Here is a 15,964-nt window from a genome sequence, read left to right as displayed (position 1 = left end):
TAAAAAATTTTATGTTTAACAGCTTTTGTTAAATATGAAATTTTGGTGATTACACATTGCATTATTAAAAAATAATTATCACTATTATTATTATTTACATGTGTGTAGTAGTTATACATTATATTAGATATCAATATTTTACAACAAATTGTTATAAAAAATTGTATATGATAAACTTTAGAAACGTATTAGGTCAGATTCTTCAAACTCTATTAAGTCTGGCATATCAGGTTCTGGAGGTCTTTTGTACCATGGGTCTTCCAATTCCCACAAGTCAGGATGTAAATGTTCTCTACCTGGTGGTGGCCCACATTGTGGGCAAGGTGGATAAGTTTGAACATCAAAGAATTTTTCTAATTGTTCTGGTTCAAAGGGTTCGTATTGATAAGGTCTTTGTTGTCTAGGAATAGGAGAAATTTGAGCTTTTATTCTAGATGGACGAGGCATAGCCATGCCACTTTCATCTTCTTCCCAAGAGATATCTCTCTCTTGGTAAATTTCTTCTTCAAAAGGAATATCTAAATCTAATTCATCTGACATATGTTCTGCTGCTGCTATTCTTTCAAATTCTTCTTCCATTCTTTTAGCTGCTTCTCTTGCTTCCATGTCAGCCTTAAATTTTTGCATATATTCACGTGCAGCAATAATATCTGGGTGATCGATAGTATATTCAACGTCCTCTAACTCAGGGACTCTATACAAATACCATTATTAGGTGTAATAGTTATAAGAATGCTCTATTTGAAATATTACCGTATAATCTTTTTTTGTGGAGTGGGTTGATGTACAGGAGATATACGAGCAGAATCAAGTACAGTGGTGGGACGACTTTCATCTTCAAGATGAAGAGCATTCCCACCAACATTTGCAACTGCAATAACAAAATCTCTTCTAGCTTGTTGTAATTCTGTTAGTCTATTTTGTACCGCTGCAGATTCAGCAGCATCTTGCTCATCAAGAGTTTCACTATCAATGATGAAATATGTCATGTTATCATTACCAAAAGGAAAAGAAGTTTATGAAATCACCTGATCACTTGAATCGAACGATTAGCCACTTGTGATACTATTTTTGATTCAGGATCCACAGGTGGTTGTGATATATTAACAATGGTAGTACGATCTTCGCTCACTATTCCAGGAGGTATCACAATATTACTAATTATTCCTTCACCAATTGGGTCAGCCTGAATTATATCAGCATTCATCATTTTAGCTAATTCAGCAGTTTTTCTAGGTAGAGCTTTTGCAGGTAATCTTGGTGTCTTTGGAGGTTTTATGGGAGAAGGTAAACGACTGGCTACAGTTTCAAATTCTCTTCTAGATGGAGAGACTCCTCTTCGAGGAGTTGTAGCTGGTGTTATACGTGGAGTCTTTCTACCTGGTGTTCTTTCCCTGCCCATCCTAATTTGAAGTAATTTTATACATAGTAATTTTATACATTAAATATATGGTAATGGAAATTGCAGAATTAGTTAATTTATTTTTTGTTACATTATTTAATATTTTATGAAATATTTTATGAAATAAATATATGAGAAACATAATTCAAATTAAAGAGAGAGAAACTTGTTATCCATGTGATAAATATCATGTTGTTTGTTACAATCAACTTTAACTATCATCGCGACCTGGCATCACCTCCTATTGGTGCAGGTGTCCTTTTAGGTGTTCGAAATGATGTAACTGATTCTTGCTTACGTTCATATTCTTCTTTAAATTTCTCAGCATGTTTTACTCTAGCTAGCATTGCTTTAGTCATTCCTGGTTTACTGAAGTCTACTTTTTTTGGCTCAGGTCTAACCATCCGCCTGCGTACTTTGAATGAGTCTCTTTGGTGTCTGGATGCTGCATCTTCCCTTAATTCGATATCTCTTACAAGTGATGCAGTTTTGGCCTGACGAAGTTGTTCAGTTTTTGTTAACTGAGGCCGTCGACTCATTTTCTCCTTCTTAAATTAAAAGTAAAAAATATTAAATATTAATATTAATATCACATTCGTTGTACTTTTTGTACAACGAAAAACACAGAAACATATTTCCGTTAGAATACTCTATGTGCAATAACCTGTTAAATAATTTATTTCCCTCTGTTAATAAATGTTACTTTGGTTGATATTTTAAAAAGAGCCTTTTTACATCTTCATACTACCAAGTGTTTCATAAGATTAGTAATCGTGATTCATTACGATGCGATTAAAAATTGTCACATATTCAATGTCGATTAATTTAATTGTTTATTAATTACTAAAATTTTTACTATTAATTGGTCGGGACGTCATATAATTTGGCAGGTAGGATAAAAGTTCGTAATAAGAGTTGCTTTTGTTTTTTATGGTATATACCTGTTGTCTAAAAAAACTAAAACTTTTACAAAATACAAAAAAAATACATATTCGTCTGTGATAATACATAGGAAATAAAAGATAAACTTATCGGAATATGAAGGAAAAGAAAAGATTGAAATAATCCATTTCGTAAGGCAATACTAAATTTTTTATATGCACATATACATATATTTTTATTTAATAACTTGTACATTATATAAATATGTCGTTATATTATACGCATATATATATAGATAACCATGGATTAACTAATATAGATAATAAAAGCTTTAAATAAAATATAGTAATTGAAGAATAATAGAAGTATTGCCTTTTGAAATATTTGATTTAAATTAATTTAGTCGATTGTTGTGGATTTTTCGATATATTTAGTCGATATGAATCGATATGCAATCGATATGTTAGAAACGTAAGTCCACATGTATATCAATTGAAATTTTTGTTGAAGTTACTTCATCTTCTTTAACAATGCCAACTAGGGCAGAACGCCCTAATTTGATACCTTTTCAGGATACTCAGTATAGTTGGACGGATGATTTGCCAGTATGTAAACAATCTGGTGCGTAAAAGTTTAATAACATAACCTAGAAACGGTCTTGTTTAATGTTTATACCTTTCAAATATTTTATTAGGTGTAGGATTTTCTACAAATATAATTTATCGTGAGGATGGGTATAGACAGGAGGAACATCCATTTGAAGATCGTAGCTTTCACTGTCGCTATGATGATTCAACGTTCCTTTATGGAGTATTTGATGGGCATGAAGGCACAAAAGTTGCAAATTTTGCTATGCAGCGAATGGCTGCAGAGATTTTACTTGGACAATTAAATGGTAAATCAACAGATGAAGAAGTTAAAGAAGTTCTTAGGTAATAAAGTAAAGTATAGCTGTAATGAAGATTGTAAATTATGGCTATTACATTTTTGTAAGAAAAGTAAAGTTGTGGAATATATTAATATAGACAGGCGTTTATAGCTGTGGAAAGAGGATATTTAGATTCTATCGGAGACCTTTTGGCTGAACGGACCAGTTTGCAATTTGATATACCCGATGGGTTGAACTCCTATGAAACTTATCAAAAGTTTCCACATTTGGTTGGTTAAGTATATTATAATATATGAATTTTGAAAATATCAAATATTGTTTACATTTTAAGATTTTATTAGGTTGATAAGTTAAATGCTTTAAATTGTGAGCTATCAGCAGGAACTAGTGCAGTTGTAGCTCTTATATATCGTGGAAAGTTATATGTTGCTAATGTTGGCGACAGTAGAGCTTTATTATGCAAAACAGATGCTAATCAAGTGTTAAGAGTTGTACAACTAAGTGTAGATCATGACTTAAGGAATGAAGATGAATTGTTAAGATTGTCTCATTTAGAATTGGATATTGATTCTATAAGGCAAGGTAATTTTTAAAAACCATATTTAATTTCAATGTAATTCTTCAATTTTTGGGATATTTAATAATAATTTATGTTAAAGGATCTCGTATTGGAAATCAGGAAACTACACGTTGTCTTGGGAACTATCTTGTCAAAGGGGGGTACAGAGAATTTGAAGAATTAGCATCTGCCACAGCAGAACCTGTCATTGCAGAACCAGAAATTCATGGTGGCATAGAACTTGATGACTCCTGTAAATTTTTATTGCTTATGTCTCGTGGTCTATATAAATCATTAGAGGAAGTAACTGGAGTTGATCAAGTTAATATAAAATTAATCAATTTTGCAGTTCAAGAGGTGTGAAATAATTATTGATCATACATACAGTAATATATTCTTATTCTCACAAAATAAATTTCAGTTTCAGGCACAATCCACTTTAACAGGAGTTGCTCAAGCTGTTGTAGATAAAGTTGTAAGAATTCATCATGACATTAATATGAGTAATTTACAAAGTACAGTAACAACTGGTAAACGAGATGATATAACTCTTCTCGTACGAAATTTTAATTTCCCGCTTCCTCATGCATTGAAAAGTCCAACTAATCAATCAGTCAGATTTAACCCAATTGTAGAATCTGCTCAGATTACAACAATGTTAGAGAACGAGTATTCAAGTACAAGCGTTACAGAAGAAAATTCCGATTTTTCAACAACTGAAACTTCATCAACATCAGATATGTATCCTTCTGGTGCAAAATCGACAAACAAAAACTCTAGAATTAAGCCTTATGTTAATTTTTCTGAATACTATGAAAATGTTGAAAAGAGACGGCGAGAAGGAACATTACCAGAAGGTATCAATTTTTGAGAAATATTAAGTGTGCGCTATATTTATAAATTAAAAAATAACATTTGTATGTATATATATACGTAAATATTACTTTGTCTTTTAAATAAGAATTAGAAATAAATAAATTATTTATTCAAATTGTATGTGTATAACGAGTGATTCGTAAAAACAAATTTCATGATAATAATTATAAGTCTTTGTTGCTCATTTCATTTTTTTTTCTATGCGAAAAGGACATTCACGCAAAAATTTTGTAACACAAACATTAAGGTAAAAAACCTTTTCTATGTGCAATGAGCATTAAATGGTGTTACAAAATTTTATAAGCTATATAATTTTTACATATAAATTATAAATATTTTGTTGGATTAGATTTAAGTCTTTCAAATGCAGCTTTTTCGAGACATTCTCTATGATCAGGATGAGCAATTTGAATCAATGCATTTGCTCTTTGACGTAACGTTTTACCAAAAAGATTTGCTATACCATGCTCAGTAACTATGTAGTGTGCATGTGCTCTCGTTACCACGATACCACCTCCTATGAAACAGATTTCGATCGTATTTACATGATGACGATATGACTGTTTTGTATTTACAAACTATTATATTAAACATTCATTTTAATCTAAATAAATGATTGTTTTTCATAAACGGTTGATATAAAATTCGTTTTCATACCAAGTTTGATTACTGGCTGAATTTTACTTTCTCCTTTACTTGTTACTGAAGGGAACGCAATTATAGCTTTTCCTCGACCATCCTGGCCCAATGCCGCACCTCGAGTAAAATCAAGTTGGCCACCAAATCCAGAGTACATTTTACAACCTAAACTATCTGAACATATTTGACCAGTAATATCCATTTCTATACAAGAATTAATAGTAGTCATTTTAGGTTGTTGTAATATTACTCGAGGATCGTTTACGTAATTAATTGCAAGCATTTCTACATAAACGCATAAATATTTTGTTATTTGCAGAATTAAGAAATTTGTATATATTAATAATTTAAAAAATGACGAATGTACACACCTACAAATGGATTGTTATGTAAGAAGTCATATACTCTTTTCGTACCAATTGCCAGAGAACTGACCGTACGTCCTCTATGCTTTATTTTCATTTTGTTTGAAATATTCCCTCGTTCTGCTAAATCTACCATTGTATCACCAAGTATTTCTGTATGGACTCCCAAGTCTTTATGATTACCAAGAGAACAGAGAACAGCATCAGGTATGTTACCAATCCCAAGTTGTAAGGTTGCTCCATCATCTATTAGCCTTTGTGCAATTATCTTGCCAATTTCTTGTTCAATCTCATTTGGTGGAGTACTAGCTACGCATGGTAAAGGACAGTCATATTTGACAGCCCAATCAATATGACTAGAATGAATAGCAGTATCCCCAAATGATCTTGGCATATGTTCATTAACTTGAGCTGAATGAAGAAAAAAGAAATTTTTATTGTCATTCAAATGTAGCAGTTATCTATTGCCAAATGCTTACTAACCAATAATAACTTTGGCTGAACTAATCGCAGCACGCGTACAATCCACGCTTACACCTAAAGAACAAAAACCACGAGCATCTGGGACACTGACTTGAATTAATGCAACATCTGGAATAATTCTCTTCTCGTAAAAAAGTTTTGGTACTTCGTGAAGAAATATTGGAATATAATCTGCTCTGCCTTCATTAACAGCCTCTCTAAGATTAGCACTGATGTAAAAGCTTACAGATCTAAAATGTTCTGAAAGATAATTATATTTTTATGAACATAATAGAGTGTAGCGATTATGTCTAATATTTTAAGTTATAAAATACTGTACTCTCAAATTCAGGACTTCCAAATGGTGCATCACCCTCAAGACCCATATGTATTAATCGTACTCCACGTAAATTATTACAAACACCATGTTCAGTCATAGCACGTATTAATTCATTAGGTGTTGCTGCACCTCCTTGTATAAAAACAAGATGCTCTGAAATAACATAAATTTAATATATGTCTAGTCATAAAATAATATTTATATGAACCTGTTTAAGTATGGAAGAAAGATAATCATACAATATTAAATACCTGAATTGATAATTTTCACTGCATCTTCTACGCAAACCCATCGTGGACATCGTTTTAAAGGTTGTAAGGGTTCTCGTATATGCCTCACACCGCACATATTAAAGGGTTTTGTCGGTAAAATTTTGCTAAATGTTGACTCCAAATTTCGACGAAAATTAAGTCCAAACATTTTGATAAAAGAAAATATATGAGACGTCAAAAAATATATAAACGATTAAAATTTGCTAAAGCTTGTTGATGCAGTAGAGTATATATGGCAATTACGTCGAAATTTGGATGACACATAATCTAAAGAATTTCTTTAATCTTAAATGTCAGTTTACGTCAAATCACATTAGATCCGTTACCATCTCCACGATTAGTATTTGAATGTCGGATTTATCGGTATTCGATTTTTCAATTTTCTCGATATACATTCAAACAAACATTTTCGTTTTATGCTTTATTCAGTACAGATAGAAATAATTACAACGAAATAATATGTATTCTATATTTATTTTATTTTTAATTTATTGTTTCAAATGTTATGTACTCTCAATTACAATAACGTTAATTTACACAGGAACGTCTTCAAATTTCATGTAAAAATTATTCGTTATTATTATATACTATCTTGGTTCTCATGAACCACATTTCGATTGTACTTTTAATGTTAAATACCCGGTTAAAGTAAAAGCATTTTTATTCCTATTTCTTAGACGAATATGTTTTTGGCTTATCTAAAATGAAAGTCTTTACATAAATATTCAAAATGCAATTCGCCATAACGTGACGTTGAAACTCTATTTTTGATACTTCTTTTCTTAAGTTCATTTTACCGTTCTTTTAACAAGATGACATAAATTTAAAAAATCATGATATAATTTATCATAACTTTCCTCGATGTATACAAATGTTTATGCTTATGAGAAACAACTATCACGAAATGCTATTAAAAGAAATCCTTCGAATATTGTTTTCAATCTGCTTATGGCGCTGGCATCACTTTTAAACGTGCAAATGCCGCTTTTTCTAACGCTTCTCTGTGATCGGGATGGGCGATTTGAATTAGTTCATATGATCGTTGTTGAAGACTTTTACCGAATAAACTAGCAATTCCATATTCCGTGACCACGTATCGTGCAACTGCTCTGTTTGTAACAACACCAGCACCTTACAACAAACAACAAAAGTAGAGATCTTGATTGAAACAAGAATACTTAATAATAATAATTACATACCTGACTTTAAAACAGGTTGAATTTTACTTTCACCCTTCGAGGTAACTGATTGTAATGCAATGATAGGCTTTCCTTGACGGTCTTCGCTAAGAGCGGCACCCATAATGAAATCTAATTGTCCTCCGAATCCAGAATACATCCTAGTTCCAATACTATCAGAACAAATTTGACCAGTAATATCAACTTCTATACACGAATTAATAGCCGTCATATTCGGTTGTTTGGCTATTATTTTTGGATCGTTCACGTAATCCACTACCAACATTTCTATAAAACCCATCAAGTGATATATTTGTCCATGTTCATTACAAAAAGGAGACAGTATAAAATATACCTACCTATAAAAGGATTATTGTTCATAAAATCGTACAACTTCTCTGATCCAACACAGAACGAACCGACGATTCTACCTTTGTGCATTGTTTTGCGATTATTCGTTATACATCCCTTTTTCACTAACTCTACTACACCATCGCTAAACATTTCACTATGAATTCCAAGATTCTGGTGACTTGTCAGAAGCGATAGAACCGCGTCTGGTATGCTTCCGATACCCATTTGCAATGTGGCTCCGTCTACTACTAAATTTTCGGCGATATATTTACCGATTTGTTGTTCCTCTTTCGACGGCGGCTTCACGGGATGCACCGGAAGTGGTTTGTGATGCTCCACAGCGAAATCCAAATGGCTGATATGAATTATAGCATCGCCAAATGTTCTTGGCATATATTTGTTCACTAAAGCTGTAGATAACGAAGAAGAAGAATTAATCGTAGGACAATTCTAGTATGTCGAGTGAGTTTGAGAAGATTCGAAAATTTACCTACGATGCGTGTAGAATTGCTCACAGCAGATCGTACACAATCTACGCTAGTACCAAGTGAGCAGTATCCATGGTGATCAGGTGGAGTAACGTGGATAAGGGCAATATCTGGTTTTATATATCCTTCATTAAATACTCGTGGGATCTCATGTAAGAAAATTGGAATGCAGTCAGCGTGACCCGTTTGAACAGCTGGTCTCACGTTGCCTCCAATGAAGAAGCTGATGGATCTGAAATGTTCTGCATACAAAGCGTTATAATATGATAATCAAATATTCTTAACAATATGATTTTTTTTTCGATTTATTATATTGGATCGAATAACGTAAAAGAAATCACAATATCACTTACTTGCATTTTCTGGCTTAGCGAACGATGCCTCACCCTCAAGATGCATGTGAAACAATCGTACATTTCTCACGTCACATCGGGCACCATATTCAGTCATCGCCCTTAACAGTTCAGTAGGTGTAGCTGCTGCACCTTGGACAAATACGAGTTGATCTGAAAAATATAAAGAGGCTGTATAAAGCCTGCTTGGGCTGGGAGTAATAAACACTTCTAATTCAGTCGCTGCTAAGAACATACATACATATGTATAAATGTGCATACACGACGTATTCTATTTCAATGTTCTATTCGTTATAGAATACAATTATGCTTCTATAGTACTGTGAATATCTATAGGTGTAAATAATAACATTTATTGTAGTAGTTCAAAGATGACAGTCGTTTGTAAATGATTTATCTAGCATTCTTCCGTCTTGAGAAAAGAGAAGTATATGATGCATATCTAACTAAATTAAACCAAATACGCTTTTATTATTATTTGTTTAATGTATACTCGAATGGTCATACTTATCCTGATAAAGATTTGCTATCATTGTAATTTATGTAAATTGAACATTATATGGGCTTATTGTGTACGTATATTTTGATTATGTAATAACTTCCGGATTATAAATAGGAAAATACTATATCTTAATAGGAATGATATTGATAAGTATTTTTTCAAATTTTGATAATACAATTTTTTATTCTACGCAATTCATAGATGATGAAGATTTTATAAATGAAAACTAGATCCGCAAGTACAATAGATAAAATTTGATCTATGCGTGATTGCGCGCTTCATCAAAACTAATAATGTTCGCCGATCAAAATGCATATTTGCTTGATGAATATGCGTGTCGAGGTCATCATTTTATATGATGTTCTATGCTTGACAATTGTAACTTTATAAACAAGCGTATTAACTATTAATATTAACAGGCTACATATGATATGTACATGGTATTATATATACAGTGGTTAAAGAAGATATTTGCACATACCCTTTGCTTTCAATGACGCGTTTTTTTATCAGATTCTTCATTTTATTTCCATAATATCAAATTTTTAGTCGCATGAACGTATGTAAATGCTATAATAAATACAATGGATAAATTATTTTTTATACTGTTTTTTATAACTGCTGTATAAAGTTCTTGTAAAGGTAAATAATAGGAAATGTCGGATAAGAAATTATGTCGAAGTGGAAATTCCAGAGAAACTCCAGAGAAATTCCAGCTTTAGAACTACATAAATAATGATAATGAGGTTATATTCTCATTATACCGAACTATAGGTCGAATCAATTTTAAGTGATGAAAGTTATTGACTAACTGCCGCTAGTATAGCAAAAATGCTTATAAGTTATTCAATTTTAAGTTATAATAATAATGTTTAAATAATAAAGATTATTGTAACGTATTTTCGTATATTACATTTCAATTTTATTTCGTACAATATCTGAATTGTATACATATTCGCAGGCTACGTATAACATCCCACCCTTGCAGGGTTCCGCGCCGAATGACGGCCCTGCGTCGCCCTAGGTGGTCATAGGGGCCGACACGCCGAGGAGGATCTGGATCTTCTCAGACTTGCACGACGGCCCAGGGGATAGCGCTGAAAGGGATCCCCAATGCCCGAACTAACCAAGGAACAACTACCTCAGACAAGAGAAGACGCAGGAGTGCTCCGGCAATAATTCGAAAGAGATCCCGGGGCATCCCAGCTGAGCGTCAGGCGGTCCACCGTGGGGTTTTAGTCGGTAAAGTCCGACACTACCTCGCCGCTTCCCAAAAGAGCGGGAGAAGGGGTGTCCATGAGGATTTCCCCACGTACAAAAAAAAAAAAAAAAAAAGAAAAAAAAGAAAAAAAGGAAGTCTACGTATAACATATACATATGTACATATGTACATATGTATGTAGTATGTACATCAACATAAAAATCATGTTTTTCATTTTTCATACTGTAATTTTGATGACGTTCCATAAAATAATAAAAGTTTCAATGTGGAAATGTTTAATTACAATCGATTGATTAATCGATGGAATCGTTGAAAATTTCTGATCGGTAATGAATGTGTAACATGAGCTCTGTCTTTTTCTATCTCTCTTCCTATATAATCTGACAGCTATCAAATACGTCAGTATTAATCTGCATAGATGACCCTTGAAACGCTGGTATGAAGCGTTCGTTGAAGAATTCATAAATGAAACATTCATATAAAATTTTAACTTATATATGGGAGTCTCAAACATAACAAATATATTACCTTCTTATATTAAGACAGTATAATTTGAACATAAACAACCTTTTGGAGAAATGACTGAATTTAAAAAAGAATATTTGCAGTTGATTTTAATGTATTGATAATTTGGTGTTGTAAATCTTATAATCCATTATAAGAATAATATTTTGAAGAAATGTTTTATATACAAACATGAATATGACAAAAAATAAGAACACAAGAGTAATAGATAATTACTAAAGTTGATGTGTTATTTAGACATGAGATAATGTTTAAATTTATAACCTGATAAAACGAACCCGATAAAATCACTAGTAATGTAAAAGATCTCAGATGATAAGAATAAAACTCGACATAATTTGATATAAACTATTATTTACTTAAACAGAATGATAAGATTAAGATCAGCATTGAAGATTTGCTTTGACATTTACTCTTCTTCGGAAACAAATATATAAATCTGAAAAATACATTCTTTTTTTTATAGATAGGATAAGCGAATAATTATGTCAAAAAAATCGTTGACATCTGGATTAACTCTTACAATACTTTGAGGTTAGTTTTCGAAAAATATAATTTTTTCATTAAACAGTATGGCTTTAAAAAAGGAATTAAATAATGAAACAAAATATCTAATGTATTAACGTACACGTAATGTATAACGAAGAATAATAATTACCAGAATCTAATTCTGCTTTCTCGATCGCTTCATCGGCAGTTTTGAGCCAGCACGGTTCTTTGTCTAATATTGGCATAGAGGGTTCGTTCACGTACGTAAAATAGGTCTTCCTCGATGTTTGGGGACAGCACAGACGAGACGTAGTCGTCATTGTTTTAAGAGTTTTAGATAGATTGACTATTCGTTTAAGAGCCGCCATGGTTCAGTATAGTATTTTCCTGTCAGTGAAGCACGAGTACACAGTGTCGATTGGAACAATGATAAAAACTTATTTCTATAGATCGATTATACAATAATATACAAAATTTTGTACTTAAAAAAATAATGTTAAGAAATCTTTTAGAACATTAGCTTAAACGAATCAACCTTTTTAGATTCACGCATATAATCCTCGAACCAGCCGCCACCGTGTCTCACTGCACACTCGCACTTTCTCGGCGCGAAATTATTGCTGTCAGGTTCGCAACTAAAAGCAGTACTATTATGTATACATAATGAATTGGGTCAAGGCTAGAAATACACAAATTTTATAACATCTTGTCTAATTAAAAACGGACACTATATTTTTTATCACAATATATGAAGAAATAACATGTTTACGACAATTTTTTTCTGCCAGATGGTTCTATGGATTTTATATTTGTAATACTTATTGAAATGTATTTGTTACAATGTTACTTATTTGAAAAATTGAAGTATATAAATAAAAGATCCAGAATTAAAATAAGAAAAATGTATATAAAACTCTTTCTGTCTCTCTTTAATACTAATGAAATGAATTATTAAACATTTCTGAGATGAATTATTAAATATTAAGATTTCTATTAAAGTATCCATAATTGAATAAACCGCTGTAACATGTAGCGAATAGTACATAATCCAAAGAATGTACATATATTTAATAAAAGTTTACGATATTTCTTCACAAATATCGCTTAATATTTTTTTTATGGTACATTTATTTATAACACATATTTTTACAAGTTTTGTTGTTAATAAATATTCACTGAGTTACTTAGTATAAGCCACGTGATCGCACGTGCCATTGCTTCTATCTTTGTCAGATACTTGCTATTTATTATATCTATCAATTTATCAAAGTAAAATTCATTTAATTGGAAAATTTCCTCTTTTAAAAGTCCTCATAATTAATAAAAAATTTGTTCTTTACTCGTGTTGAAGTATTTGATTAACTTTAGAGAAAATATTGGTAACATTTTAGTTAGTTTACATAGGATTTTTGAAGTTATCCCCACCCTTAATATTTAGTCCGTCTTCCTTCATCGAAATAGTAGCAGCAGTACCTTCTGCTGTTTGACCGACGTAACATACCAAGAAAATTCACTCGTCAAAATGTATTCGAAAAGTATTGGGGAACGTCAAGCCACTAAGGAACATGTTTTAGCTATTTCAAGAGATTTTATTTCACAGCCACGGCTTAGTAAGTAAATACGTTTATTTTACCAAAATCCAGAAATAGAAAATTTCGCAAAACGCAAAGTGTTCGACGTAAACTGGGCGTAGCAGCAGATCGATTTGCCAGTAGTCAGCTGATTCTGAATATGTTTGGTTTTTAATTACAATAAATGAGAAAAAATGATTCAGATGCATAAAAATATTTTGAATGACCATGTATTTAACTTTAGAAAATTAATTCAAAATTGAAACAAGTTCTTTATGCGTGTCGAGATATGTATCATGTGACTATACATACAAGCACAGACATAATAATTCAATAAAATTTTTGTATAATATATATCAACTCTATGCGAAATACACATTTGTTTAAATGAGATTTTGTACTGAACACTAGATCTTCATTATATTTGAAATATATATGTGAAATATACTAAATTAAAAAAATAATAAGTTCTTTTTTTATTTTTACAGCGTACAAAACTGTGTCAGGTGTAAATGGGCCATTGGTAATATTGGACGAAGTTAAATTCCCAAAGTTTGCAGAAATTGTTCAATTGAAGCTTGCTGATGGATCCATGAGATCTGGTCAAGTATTGGAAGTATCTGGGTCTAAAGCTGTTGTTCAGGTATTTGAGGGTACTTCTGGCATTGATGCAAAAAATACTCATTGTGAATTTACTGGTGACACTCTTCGGACCCCTGTGTCCGAAGATATGCTGGGCCGTGTCTTTAATGGATCTGGAAAACCAATTGACAAAGGTCCTCCTATTCTTGCGGAAGATTTCTTGGACATTGAAGGTCAACCAATTAATCCATGGTCGCGTATCTATCCTAAAGAAATGATTCAAACTGGCATCTCTGCTATTGATGTTATGAATTCTATTGCTCGTGGGCAGAAGATCCCTATTTTCTCTGCCGCAGGTTTACCACACAATGAGGTATTTAAATTTATACTGCTATATAATTATACATTATATAAATTTAGTTATTATATGTATGAAGTTATTACAACTGATATAATTGAACTCTATACAGATTGCTGCACAAATTTGTCGTCAAGCTGGTCTTGTAAAATTACCTGGGAAGTCAGTTTTAGACTCTCATGAAGACAACTTTGCTATTGTATTCGCTGCTATGGGTGTGAACATGGAAACTGCTCGTTTCTTCAAGCAAGATTTCGAAGAGAATGGTTCTATGGAGAATGTATGCCTCTTCTTGAATTTGGCTAATGATCCTACTATTGAAAGAATCATTACTCCACGTCTGGCTCTGACTGCAGCTGAATTTTTGGCTTATCAATGCGAAAAACATGTTTTAGTCATACTTACTGATATGTCCTCTTATGCCGAAGCACTACGAGAAGTATCAGCTGCTCGTGAAGAAGTTCCGGGACGACGTGGCTTTCCCGGTTACATGTATACCGATTTGGCAACTATATATGAACGAGCTGGTAGAGTAGAAGGTCGTAATGGTTCTATCACTCAGATTCCAATTTTAACTATGCCGAACGACGATATTACTCACCCTATTCCTGATTTAACTGGATATATTACTGAGGGACAAATATATGTTGATCGTCAACTTCATAATAGACAAATTTATCCACCTGTTAATGTACTTCCTTCATTGTCTCGTCTTATGAAATCCGCTATTGGTGAAGGGTGGACGCGAAAAGATCACTCTGATGTGTCTAATCAATTGGTAAGTTTTATACCTTACATATGATTTTTAGTAAATAAAAATATTACTAATTTTTAAAAATAATTTCATTTTAGTATGCATGTTACGCCATTGGAAAAGATGTACAAGCTATGAAAGCTGTTGTTGGTGAAGAAGCTTTAACACCAGATGATTTACTATATTTAGAGTTCCTTTCAAAGTTCGAGAAGAACTTCATTTCTCAGGGAAGTTACGAAAATCGTACAGTCTTTGAATCACTGGATATTGGTTGGCAATTATTACGTATCTTCCCTAAGGAGATGCTGAAACGAATTCCTACTAACATTCTCGCAGAATTTTATCCAAGAGACTCGCGTCATTAATTTCTCCAATGATTAAATTTTTCTTCTTCTAAATTCCATAAAAAAAGTTGTAAATGAAAAAAATGGAAAAAGGTCTGACCTTTTTATAATTGAATCGAAAAAGAATTAAGTATTTATAAAATTTCGAAAACACATATTGTTAAAGTTACAGTATTTTTGTTAATCAAATCTCAAATAAAATTGAAATTAGTATGTTTTGATAAATTAAATGGCTGGACAATAATGATAAATATGTATTGGTACAGAACTTAAATATAAAAGGTCAGAACCCCGTTGTACGATTTAACGTTAATTCTATATCGTTGAAATCAAATTTTAACAATGTATTGTGTTTTGTGCGAATAATCACTTATGGGAAGTGATTGTGTAAAGTGTAATATATTATTCAGTATTAACATAGAAAAAGAAATATGATTGTATAACACTTTATATTTTTCGGTCCTACATTCCAATATCAAGTTGTCATCTGTAGAAATGTTATTATTCAATTAAAAGAAATAAATATTAAATGTTATTTAATGTTGATCGAAATATTCA

At 31.9% G+C, this 15,964-nt stretch overlaps 5 protein-coding genes across 7 annotated transcripts; 2 read left to right on the top strand and 3 right to left on the bottom strand.

Moving 5' to 3' along the window:
* Positions 1–53: 53 nt before the first annotated feature.
* LOC100644105 lies at positions 54–1,987 on the bottom strand. The gene is made up of 4 exons (XM_048412764.1): positions 1,623–1,987; positions 1,029–1,428; positions 754–966; positions 54–694 (listed from the first exon to the last, which is right to left on the bottom strand). The coding sequence occupies exons 1-4, from the start codon at positions 1,939–1,941 to the stop codon at positions 178–180; spliced, it is 1,449 nt and encodes a 482-aa protein (XP_048268721.1). The 5' UTR covers positions 1,942–1,987; the 3' UTR covers positions 54–177.
* Positions 1,988–2,708: 721 nt separating this feature from the next.
* Positions 2,709–4,792, top strand: LOC100644347 (TGF-beta-activated kinase 1 and MAP3K7-binding protein 1). 2 transcript variants are annotated; one of them, XM_048412332.1, is made up of 7 exons: positions 2,709–2,755; positions 2,826–2,905; positions 2,985–3,216; positions 3,310–3,442; positions 3,515–3,755; positions 3,833–4,089; positions 4,154–4,792. In XM_048412332.1, exons 1-7 carry the CDS (start codon positions 2,724–2,726, stop codon positions 4,601–4,603), a joined length of 1,425 nt encoding a protein of 474 aa, XP_048268289.1. In that variant the 5' UTR covers positions 2,709–2,723; the 3' UTR covers positions 4,604–4,792. The 2 variants fall into 2 exon arrangements, with proteins under 2 accessions (XP_048268289.1, XP_012172497.1); XM_012317107.3 differs by having other exon boundaries at positions 2,979–3,216.
* On the bottom strand, positions 4,453–7,009 carry LOC100644463 (4-hydroxybutyrate coenzyme A transferase). Its single transcript, XM_003401279.4, has 6 exons — positions 6,666–7,009; positions 6,415–6,567; positions 6,096–6,335; positions 5,619–6,023; positions 5,266–5,532; positions 4,453–5,125 (listed from the first exon to the last, which is right to left on the bottom strand). The coding sequence occupies exons 1-6, from the start codon at positions 6,832–6,834 to the stop codon at positions 4,935–4,937; spliced, it is 1,425 nt and encodes a 474-aa protein (XP_003401327.1). The 5' UTR covers positions 6,835–7,009; the 3' UTR covers positions 4,453–4,934.
* A 132-nt stretch (positions 7,010–7,141) lies between these two features.
* LOC100644580 (4-hydroxybutyrate coenzyme A transferase) lies at positions 7,142–12,404 on the bottom strand. Of its 2 annotated transcripts, none has more exons than XM_003401280.4 (6): positions 11,967–12,404; positions 9,060–9,212; positions 8,709–8,948; positions 8,224–8,628; positions 7,886–8,152; positions 7,142–7,817 (listed from the first exon to the last, which is right to left on the bottom strand). In XM_003401280.4, the coding sequence occupies exons 1-6, from the start codon at positions 12,163–12,165 to the stop codon at positions 7,633–7,635; spliced, it is 1,449 nt and encodes a 482-aa protein (XP_003401328.1). In that variant the 5' UTR covers positions 12,166–12,404; the 3' UTR covers positions 7,142–7,632. The 2 variants fall into 2 exon arrangements, with proteins under 2 accessions (XP_003401328.1, XP_048268288.1); XM_048412331.1 differs by lacking the exon at positions 11,967–12,404 and adding an exon at positions 10,043–10,131.
* Positions 12,405–13,223: 819 nt separating this feature from the next.
* On the top strand, positions 13,224–15,946 carry LOC100644823 (V-type proton ATPase subunit B). The gene is made up of 4 exons (XM_003401281.4): positions 13,224–13,407; positions 13,857–14,323; positions 14,421–15,086; positions 15,161–15,946. The coding sequence occupies exons 1-4, from the start codon at positions 13,320–13,322 to the stop codon at positions 15,425–15,427; spliced, it is 1,488 nt and encodes a 495-aa protein (XP_003401329.1). The 5' UTR covers positions 13,224–13,319; the 3' UTR covers positions 15,428–15,946.
* Positions 15,947–15,964: the final 18 nt, after the last annotated feature.

Source organism: Bombus terrestris, chromosome 15 (genome assembly GCF_910591885.1).
Source record: "Bombus terrestris chromosome 15, iyBomTerr1.2, whole genome shotgun sequence".
In the NCBI taxonomy this organism is placed as follows: domain Eukaryota; kingdom Metazoa; phylum Arthropoda; class Insecta; order Hymenoptera; family Apidae; genus Bombus; species Bombus terrestris.
This window is presented reverse-complemented; position numbering and strand designations above follow the sequence as displayed.

Excerpts from the sequence above, each read along its gene's own strand:
- LOC100644347 (XM_012317107.3), top strand. The coding sequence starts at position 2,724 with ATGAATCGATATGCAATCGATATGTTAGAAAC. Across the intron at positions 2,906-2,978 it reads GCCAGTATGTAAACAATCTG|GTGTAGGATTTTCTACAAAT; the intron begins GTGCGTAAAAGT and ends ATATTTTATTAG. Across the intron at positions 3,443-3,514 it reads ATCAAAAGTTTCCACATTTG|GTTGATAAGTTAAATGCTTT; the intron begins GTTGGTTAAGTA and ends AGATTTTATTAG.
- LOC100644105 (XM_048412764.1), bottom strand. The coding sequence starts at position 1,941 with ATGAGTCGACGGCCTCAGTTAACAAAAACTGAACAACTTCGTCAGGCC. Across the intron at positions 1,429-1,622 it reads AGGTGATGCCAGGTCGCGAT|TATGTATAAAATTACTTCAA; the intron begins GATAGTTAAAGT and ends GTATAAAATTAC. Across the intron at positions 967-1,028 it reads CGTTCGATTCAAGTGATCAG|TGAAACTCTTGATGAGCAAG; the intron begins GTGATTTCATAA and ends CATCATTGATAG.
- LOC100644823 (XM_003401281.4), top strand. The coding sequence starts at position 13,320 with ATGTATTCGAAAAGTATTGGGGAACGTCAAGCCACTAAGGAACATGTT. Across the intron at positions 13,408-13,856 it reads TATTTCACAGCCACGGCTTA|CGTACAAAACTGTGTCAGGT; the intron begins GTAAGTAAATAC and ends TTATTTTTACAG. Across the intron at positions 14,324-14,420 it reads CAGGTTTACCACACAATGAG|ATTGCTGCACAAATTTGTCG; the intron begins GTATTTAAATTT and ends AACTCTATACAG.
- LOC100644580 (XM_003401280.4), bottom strand. The coding sequence starts at position 12,165 with ATGGCGGCTCTTAAACGAATAGTCAATCTATCTAAAACTCTTAAAACA. Across the intron at positions 8,949-9,059 it reads CGCTAAGCCAGAAAATGCAA|AACATTTCAGATCCATCAGC; the intron begins GTAAGTGATATT and ends CTTTGTATGCAG. Across the intron at positions 7,818-7,885 it reads TCAACCTGTTTTAAAGTCAG|GTGCTGGTGTTGTTACAAAC; the intron begins GTATGTAATTAT and ends GTTTGTTGTAAG.
- LOC100644463 (XM_003401279.4), bottom strand. The coding sequence starts at position 6,834 with ATGTTTGGACTTAATTTTCGTCGAAATTTGGAGTCAACATTTAGCAAA. Across the intron at positions 6,336-6,414 it reads TGGAAGTCCTGAATTTGAGA|AACATTTTAGATCTGTAAGC; the intron begins GTACAGTATTTT and ends ATTATCTTTCAG. Across the intron at positions 5,126-5,265 it reads TCAGCCAGTAATCAAACTTG|GAGGTGGTATCGTGGTAACG; the intron begins GTATGAAAACGA and ends TCTGTTTCATAG.